Source organism: Lactuca serriola, chromosome 7 (genome assembly GCF_051521515.1).
Source record: "Lactuca serriola cultivar US96UC23 chromosome 7, Lser_US96UC23_V15, whole genome shotgun sequence".
Lineage (NCBI taxonomy): Eukaryota > Viridiplantae > Streptophyta > Magnoliopsida > Asterales > Asteraceae > Lactuca > Lactuca serriola.
Window position 1 is genome coordinate 15,469,871 of NC_136414.1, and position 8,543 is coordinate 15,478,413.

The 8,543-nt window shown below is 36.0% G+C and overlaps 1 protein-coding gene and 1 pseudogene across 1 annotated transcript; one reads left to right on the forward strand and one right to left on the reverse strand.

The window, feature by feature from the left end:
- The first annotated feature begins 1,941 nt into the window (after positions 1–1,941).
- On the forward strand, positions 1,942–4,208 carry LOC145061039 (uncharacterized). Its single transcript, XM_079008403.1, has 3 exons — positions 1,942–3,273; positions 3,370–3,631; positions 3,708–4,208. Exons 1-3 carry the CDS (start codon positions 2,192–2,194, stop codon positions 3,948–3,950), a joined length of 1,587 nt encoding a protein of 528 aa, XP_078864529.1. The 5' UTR covers positions 1,942–2,191; the 3' UTR covers positions 3,951–4,208.
- A 1,768-nt stretch (positions 4,209–5,976) lies between these two features.
- LOC145061041 (protein ELC-like pseudogene) lies at positions 5,977–7,537 on the reverse strand (annotated as a pseudogene).
- Positions 7,538–8,543: the final 1,006 nt, after the last annotated feature.

The following is an 8,543-nucleotide window of genomic DNA, read 5'->3' on the forward strand; positions in this document are numbered from 1 at the left end:
ATTTTAAAGGAAAAATTAGTAATCAAAATGCAAAAAAAAAAAAAAAAAAAAAAAAAAAAAAAAAAAAAACTTTTTAGGCTATGGAAAGTAGGAGGTGTTAAGCCTCGTCATCTCCCTTGCTATAGATAGTTGTATACACTATGCCGCCCCTAGCTTTCACTTATGGGGTTGCCAAGGTGCCCGCGCCAAGCCGGTAGCGAGAGGGGAGAGAAAGTGGAGTAAAAGCTTATATTTAACTCACTTTAATGTTATACCTAACTTTTTTTTAAATGTCCATTTTTAATAAAAAAAATACTGATTTTTTTTTAAAATAATTAAGTGTTAATTTATTAAGGCTTGGATTTGACCCACTTTCATGTTTTAATTTATTAAGTGATATATTAAATTTTAATTTATTGTAACTTTTTTATTTAATATGAAATGTTTATGTTTTATAAAAATAAAATTTATTTAAGTTTAAGAAAAATGCAACCAGTGTGCTACCACTCTCCAAAAAATGTTCAAGATGTTATTGATGTGACAATGTTTTAAACTCATGTGAAAGCGTTTTAAGGATGATACCATTCTTTATAGTTTAAAAGACGTTTGAGATTGTTTTTTTGTTTTTTACTCCAAAAGTACTTATTGACTTATGGTAGTAGCTAACGAGTTTTAAAAATATATTTGAATTAGTTTTTGTGTATTAATAAGTTAAAAGGTATTTGGTTTAAAATCATATTTTAAAAACTATTATAGTTAAAAATATAAATGGAATTTTTTAAAAGAAAAGTAACGGATTGAAAGAAAAAAACTATTCTGGAAAAAAAATGATTTTGAATTTAACAAACATTTATTATTTTTACTTTAGACAAAACTTTAAAAATGGTCCCTGTGGTTTTCAAAAATATCAAGTTTAGTCCCGAAGTTCAAAAAACCTCACAGATGGTCCCTGTGGTTTCAAAACTTTTAACAAATGGTCATTTTCGCTAACTCCGTTAGCTTTTGGCCGTTAAGTGAAGGGTATTTCCGTCATTTCACAAAAGATGGACCATTTATGAAGTTTTTTGTTATTTAAAAAATATAATTATTTAATAAAGGGTCTCTCTCTCTCTCTCAAAAGAACCCATCTTAAATTGGATCTTCACTTCGTCGATGAACTGAAATGCAAAAGGGAGATGGTGCGTCTTCTTCGTCTGATCGGGGAAGAACACGAATGGAAGTAATCAAAAATCGAGGGTACTAGTGAGGTTCAAGCAGATCACAAGGTGAGGCTGAGAAAGGGACCTCGGTCTTCATCTTCGTCTTCATTAGATCGAGAAGGCATCAGGCGATCGAAGGCAGTCAAAATGGTGGTCATGCGGCTGGCGATATTGAGAAAGGGGGAGGGGCGTCGGCTGTATAGGTCTGCTCCGGCGGTTTCCTTCTTTCATTTTGCCTCATCGCCGGCCGTAACCCGACAGAAGGGAGACAGTAGCAGCATCTGTCGGTCAAGGGAATGAGGGGGTGTTTGAGGCTTCTTTTGGTCGTCTAAGGGAGAGTTGCCGGTGCTTTTCTCGTGACAGTTTCTCAGCAGTTTAAGTCTTGCTAGGAGGCTGTTTTGGATGTCGATGATACTTGAAAATACAACAAGCAGGTGGTGGGTGTTGAATTAAAAAAGGAAGGATGGAGATGGGGCTGGAACAGTCGAGAATCGGAGATGGAGAGGCCGATATCCCGTTTTTCCATCTTTCCTGGGTTGTGGCTTCAAGGAGAGAGAGAGAGAGAGAGAGAGAGAGAGAGAGAGAGAGAGAGAGAGAGAGAGAGAGAGAGAGAGAGAGAGAGAGAGATGATGGTTATTAAGGTAATTTTCTTAAATTTTGGTTAATTTCTATTAAAAAAACAAATAACTATGATCATTTTTCTCGTACATTAATTGCCAAAATAAAAAATTGTTAGAGAAAACCAAAAAGAAAACAATGAAAGGTGGCTTCTTTTTCTTCAAAACTTAATCATGGCGCCTCCATTCTTCCACCATCAATTCAACGCAAAATCCGCTTTGCTTTCGATTTCCTTCTTCTATGAATCTCTCGAAAATCTGTCTACAATTTATCAAAATCTTCTTTGACGACCCAGAAATTTTCAAGGGATTCTTCAGGAATTCGCAACAAGCATGAGCAAATTCATTGGCAAAAACCCAATCTGTGTATCTGTAGTGTGTTAATTCACGGATGTAATGCATCAAAAAATATCTGAAATTCAGATCGGAAAAGATAGCAGCGGTGTCTCTTCCGATTTCAATCCCATTCCAGCATTCTCTTCTCCAATTTCCAACCATTCACCTCCATCACCATCTTCACCGTCTTCTTTGTTAGTAGTCTTGCCATCACCCAATGATAACAATAATAATTTCAACAATTTCACGACAACGGTGACAAATGGAAACCCTAATCATCAACACGAAATTGTAATCAATGATGTTGATATTGATCTTACTCCAATTTCATCACCAGCTCCTAAATCAACCCCACACAAACGACCAATTTTCCCCCAAACCACTACCAATTTATCTTCGGATTCACCCTTTTCACCGGAAAAACATTACTCTAAGCGGGCTGTTGCGCTTCACCTCCTCGACCGTCTCCGCCATCTCCGCCGCCTTCAATCTCACATAAGATTAATCCTTCTGTTATCTCTCCCGTTCTTCTACTTCTTAGTTTCTCGCCCAAGCCAATCTTACGTGCTCGATTTCCTATCCGCTTTTGCATTCTCGGCTGCACTGTTATTCTCCCTCAATCTCGGCCTCCCTCAGCTCCCTTCCCTCCGAACACTACTCGCTAGATCCTTCCCAATTAAGCTATATTCCTCCACCCATTCTGCCAGAGCTCCATTGCCGGTGTTCTGGTCAATCGGATCAAAGCCAAAAGGGAACAAAAAAAGAGTGAATTCCGGGTGTTGGGTGCAAGCATACAGTAACGGCGATGTCTACGAAGGTGAGTTTCATAAGGGTAAGTGTTCTGGTTGTGGTGTTTATTATTATTACATGAGTGGGAGATATGAAGGCGATTGGGTTGACGGAATGTACGATGGTTATGGAGTCGAAACGTGGGTGAAGGGAAGCCGATACAGAGGCCAGTATAGACAAGGGTTAAGACACGGCCTCGGTGTATACAAGTTTTATACCGGAGATGTTTATTCCGGTGAATGGTCTAATGGTCGCAGCCATGGATGTGGTGTTCATTGCTGTGAAGATGGTGGTCGGTATGCAGGCGCATTCAAATGGGGCGTTAAACATGGTCTTGGTTATTACCATTTCAGGTAACATCATCAATCACTTCGACCACCATACTTTTATATGCATTTGATTGTTCTTGTATGGGAATTTCAAGTTTCAAGTGTTGTTTCCTTTTGTAGGAATCGGGATACATATGCTGGAGAGTATTTCGCTGACAAAATGCACGGATTTGGAGTGTATAATTTTGCAAATGGACATAGATACGAAGGATCATGGCATGAAGGAAGACGGCAAGGATTCGGAGTGTACACTTTCAGAAATGGTGAAACGCAATCTGGGCACTGGCAAAATGGCGTTCTTGATGTTCCAAGCTCAAAGAATATAATGTGTCCTGTATCAACTGTCACTGAATATCGTTCAAAAGTTGTTAATGCTGTTCAGGTAATCTACAAAATCACACCCATCACCAATGGATTTATATAGCATGTGTTATCCTTATTGTTATCTACTTTATCAGGAAGCACGAAGGGCAGCAGAGAAAGCATATGAATATGATGCATCAGAAAAAATGGACCAAAAAGTGAACAATGTGGTGACATCCGCCAATCGGGCGGCTAATGCCGCTAGAGTAGCCGCCATAAAAGCGGTACAAAAACAAATGCACAAAAGCCGGAACAGCGACTGTGACAGTGACAAGCTTCCTATCCCGATCCCTGTTGTGCAAAACCTTCATCATCTACCTACGCAATTCACCATTTGACCCTAATTATTTTTTTTATATCTTATATTTGCAGAAATCCGGGTTTCTTAATCTTATCATCATTTTTCTATCAGTTTAACGTCATGTAGCCGTACTTTGATGACTTTGACATGTACAAAATTTAGGTAGATTAGAGCCTTGTATATACTAAATAGTGATCTGGAATCAGAATCATTTGTAAATCCTAAATCCTAAGTTTCCATGTACATTATATTCGGTTTTTAGTTGTAAATTTGTATACAAAACCATTCTTCTTCAGAGTTTTGTTTTTTGCATTTACAATTTCCATAAATTTATCTAATTTTTAAATGACTAAATAGGTAATACAATAAAAGTACACTGATTAGTTAGTTTAACCATGATATCAGCGGCTTCAAATATGAATGAATGCCCATTTCATCCCTTTGCAATTGCTTTTGTTAATCTTTTCCAAAGTAATAACCACATGAGTTTTTGTCATAAAAGCCCTCAATTTTACATGAAATGGTTGATTATGCGCAAAGTTGGATTTTTGTGCGATAATGCCTCAAAAACGTAAAGGGGCTGAGTCAGAGCTGACATGGCTTGCCACGTGCTTGCCATGTCAGCGATGCTTCTTTGGAGGGAAAACCGCAACAAATAAACGAAATGGGGGCAGGAGGGTTCAAACCTAGGTCTCCCAATCCATAAGGGAGAGCAACTTCCACTAATCTTGATGATTTCATCTTGCTTGTGTATCTTTTAATGGTTTCATATTCCTTGTGGATCTTTTAACTTTTGGTTCCTAATAACACTTGATTAATAATTAGTTTTCAAGTATAAAATGGTAATAACATTTGGGTCCTTCAAATCTGCAAAAGCTATGAATAGAGAATAAATAAAAAGTTGATGGAAATCGAATTTGAATGAAATTTAAAAATATAAATTATAGCTTTATGGTGCTTGTTTTTCTCCTTGTTTCTGTGACAATTGAGTTTCTCTAATGTTTCTTTTTTTAGTTAATGAGTTATACTGATACATTTAATCTAGATGGATATACATAGATTTTTCTTTATTAGTCAATGAGTTATACATTTAATGGATAAATAGATGTTTCTTTTTTAGTCGATGAGTTAAACCCTTAACATGGACAGTTATACATCATTTTTTCTTCTTTTTTCTACCTATTGGATTAAGCAAAAAAAAACTAGCTTAATGTATAAACCATTTACCTATCTGTTCTTTTATTTTTTTTCCTTCCAACTTCTCCCGCATTAAAATTGATAAATACTGTCAAAGATGTTGAATATTATAAAATTTGTTTAATGCACAAATAGCCTGGTCATTTAATCTAATTTATAAAAAAATAATAATAATAAATAAATTATATATAACACTTTATCCATAAACTGATAAAAGTACCATTACTCATTCAAATCAGTATTCTCAAGAATGGCTTCTAGTATAAGTAACATTTGAGTTTCTATCAAGATTTGCTTCTAGTAATAAGTTCATATGTTGAACACAAATAGATGCAAAATTGCAAATATATGTTGATATACAGCATAGAATAATGAAGTCAAATGACTCTGGAGTGTAGTTGACATCAACTATATAGCCCAGTCTACCATGAGAAGGGCATTCACGTCTTTTATATAGACAAAAGAACAATAACGAATCCTCATTCCACGTTTCTTGGTTGGACAAAAAATTACAGTTTTTGTCACATTGACATTATTCATTACTCCAATGCACACCACACATAGTAATCTATTGTGTGTCCAATCATGTCAAAGGTTAAAAAGTTATGTCATATTACTTTAAACCCTTATTTGATCTATTACAGTATTACTTCATTATATAATCAAAATATCTCAAACACTAAATACCATTGAAAATTATTGTAACTTCAGGCAGTAAAAGGCTAAAAGCACATCAAATGATCATATACTACCTCTAGTAAAACATTTTATTAAAACTAATTATCTCATTATAATTGTTAAATATCGCATAATCACTTTCAAAACACAACTCCAAACACCCTATAGTTTATGCTAGCAATATCAAATTAAAATAATCTTGTTCTTTGTTCTATAAGAAGTCTTTGAAAGTGAGCAACACATATGTAATGAATTCACAGATCTTCACAAGTAAAGGTGAAAACATGATGAGAAATAAACAAGGATGACTCATCAACTTTGGTTTTTTTTTTTTTTTTTTTTTTTTTTTTTTATAAGCTGCACATACCACACAACAAGAAGGCCGACTCAAATAGCATATGGAGGTGCCCTGGAAGCCATTGTTGTAACTTTAGCTTGCATCTGAGCAGCCCTGACTTTTGCAGCCATTGCACGATGGAAGAACTGTTCTCTAGATAATAATCTTACATTCCTCATATAGAGATCAAATGGTATTGACCCTTCTTGAACAGCTTTATCCAATGCATAAACTACATCTTCTATAGCAAGATCAGATGAAGTTGACTCAAGCATCTGTTTTGATAAAGGATCTGATGGCTCAAAAGCTTCATCGCCATTAACATTTGTTGTATCTCCACCCAATTTTCCTTCATTCTCTCTCACCCACCCTTCTAACACGTCTGTATTCATCAAAACCATCTGTAATTGCTGCTCTAAAGCTTCCTTTTCGTATTGCATCTCTCTTAATCCTTTCAAAACCTCTTCTTCTCTCTGCCTCAACACCGCTTGAGCAGTAAACATCCCTTCCATTTCAACCTCCCTCTTCTTCCGCAACGCTTCAACATCAACATGAACAGTTTCCACCAGTTTATTGATGGCATTCCGCTTGAAAACCTCGCCTGGATCCTCCGTGGCTGATCCTAACCGCTGTGGGGGAGACGGTGATGGAATCCTTCCACTGCCGGAGGCACTCCCATACGGTGATGGCGGATAAGACCTTGGTGGAATCGCTGGCCGTATAGACCCCGCTGAAATCGAATCAGAAGGCGATGCATTTGAAGATACAGATGGATTGTAATTAGGGTTTGGAGTAGGGTTTGGTCGTCGTTGAGAGTATAAAGGGGGGTCGCTACCAAAATAATGACTCAAATTACGAGTTAATTCAACCAGGTTAGAGCTTGGATAAACCCAATTTTGTAGGTAAGGGATGGAAACCAATCCCGATGGATTAACAAAAGAGTGTTGGGCTTTGATGATCATATCACGCGTGGGGTTCACGAAGACGAAAGGCGGATGACGAGGGTAAGTCTCCATGAGCCAGATCACGACGGGGATATTGTAGGTGACGTTCTGAAACACCATCGGAACTGTGCCTTCGGACTGGAGGAGGTTGACGGAGCGTCCGTCGTTGTGGGTGAAGATTGCGGTTTTGGGCTGGAGAGAGGGATAGGTTTCGGAGAGAGAGATGAGATGTTGACGGATGAGCCATTTGACATCTTCGGAGTAGGGAAGGGATGAAGGGCCGCGCTGGGAGAGGACAGAACTGAGGAATTGTTGGGTGTATTGAGCGGTGGAAGACGACGGAGACGGCGGCGGGTGTGCCATTTGATTGGGGATACCGAGCGTTTGGATGTTTTGACTTTGAGGGGAGACTTCTACTCCAAGGCTAGCACTATAAATCAGATCATTTTTGTGTAAAAATCTCACAAAAACCATTTACAATTTTAACGACATTAAAATAATTGAGTAAAATAATCTTTTTATAAATGAGTTTTTTTTTTTCTTTAAATAACCATAATCACCCCTTTCTTCTAAATGCTTCATTTCGGACCACTTTCATATTCCAGACCATTTTTCAAATTTTCTAAAAAATGATACATTTCGAAATATTTCGTTACGGCTTTGATCTAAGATTCCGGATTTTTATTTTGGCTTTTTACTATTTTTTAAAAAATATCCTCCTTTATGTCTAAAATGTTCATTTCTAAGTATTAATATCATTGTTTTTTAATGAAACGTGTTACTTTTTACACTAATATTCTTATATTAATAAAAGAATAGGTGATGTAGTCACATATCAGTCTAATATGTATTTGTATTTATTGTTTGTCATGTGTTATTATAATATCGATTTAGGAATTTTATTTTTAAATATGTTATCTTATACCAAAAATAACTTCAATCAAACATAAATAAAACACATTTAATCCCTAAAATTATGACACCGATTTAGTTAGGATTAACACATCAGTTCATAATGGAGGAGAACCCCCGAAGTAAACATAAATGAAGGGGCATACCCCACCTCAGGCAACCAAACTGAAAAACAGATGTCAGAAAGTAGCTTCGACTTAACAATAAGAAACTAAGTCTGACCAATGTATACAAGAAAGGAATGACAGCTTTTGTATAAAAATTTATTCAAATCTATAGTTAATGGTTATTATTATTATTATATAATTCATATTTACTGTATTTGTTTAACTTTTTATAAAATTGAAGTAAAAACGATTTTTTTTCTCAAAATTTTGGAATTGTTCTTCGGATTTCAGACATATTCTTGAAATTCCGGATTTTTTTTTTGAAATCCAATATTTTAGTCTTGAATCCGTAATGTCATTCCAGAATTAATAAAAAAAACTACTTTTTCTTGGTTTGAAATGCCCCCATTCCGAATAAAGTGGTTATTTTCGCAAAAAAAAAAAATTCAAATACA

Bases quoted from the DNA above. Each gene is read 5' to 3' on its own strand.
- LOC145061039 (XM_079008403.1), top strand. From the start codon at position 2,192: ATGCATCAAAAAATATCTGAAATTCAGATCGGAAAAGATAGCAGCGGT. The intron at 3,274-3,369 runs GTAACATCATCA...TTCCTTTTGTAG, and splicing joins CTTGGTTATTACCATTTCAG to GAATCGGGATACATATGCTG. The intron at 3,632-3,707 runs GTAATCTACAAA...CTACTTTATCAG, and splicing joins AAGTTGTTAATGCTGTTCAG to GAAGCACGAAGGGCAGCAGA.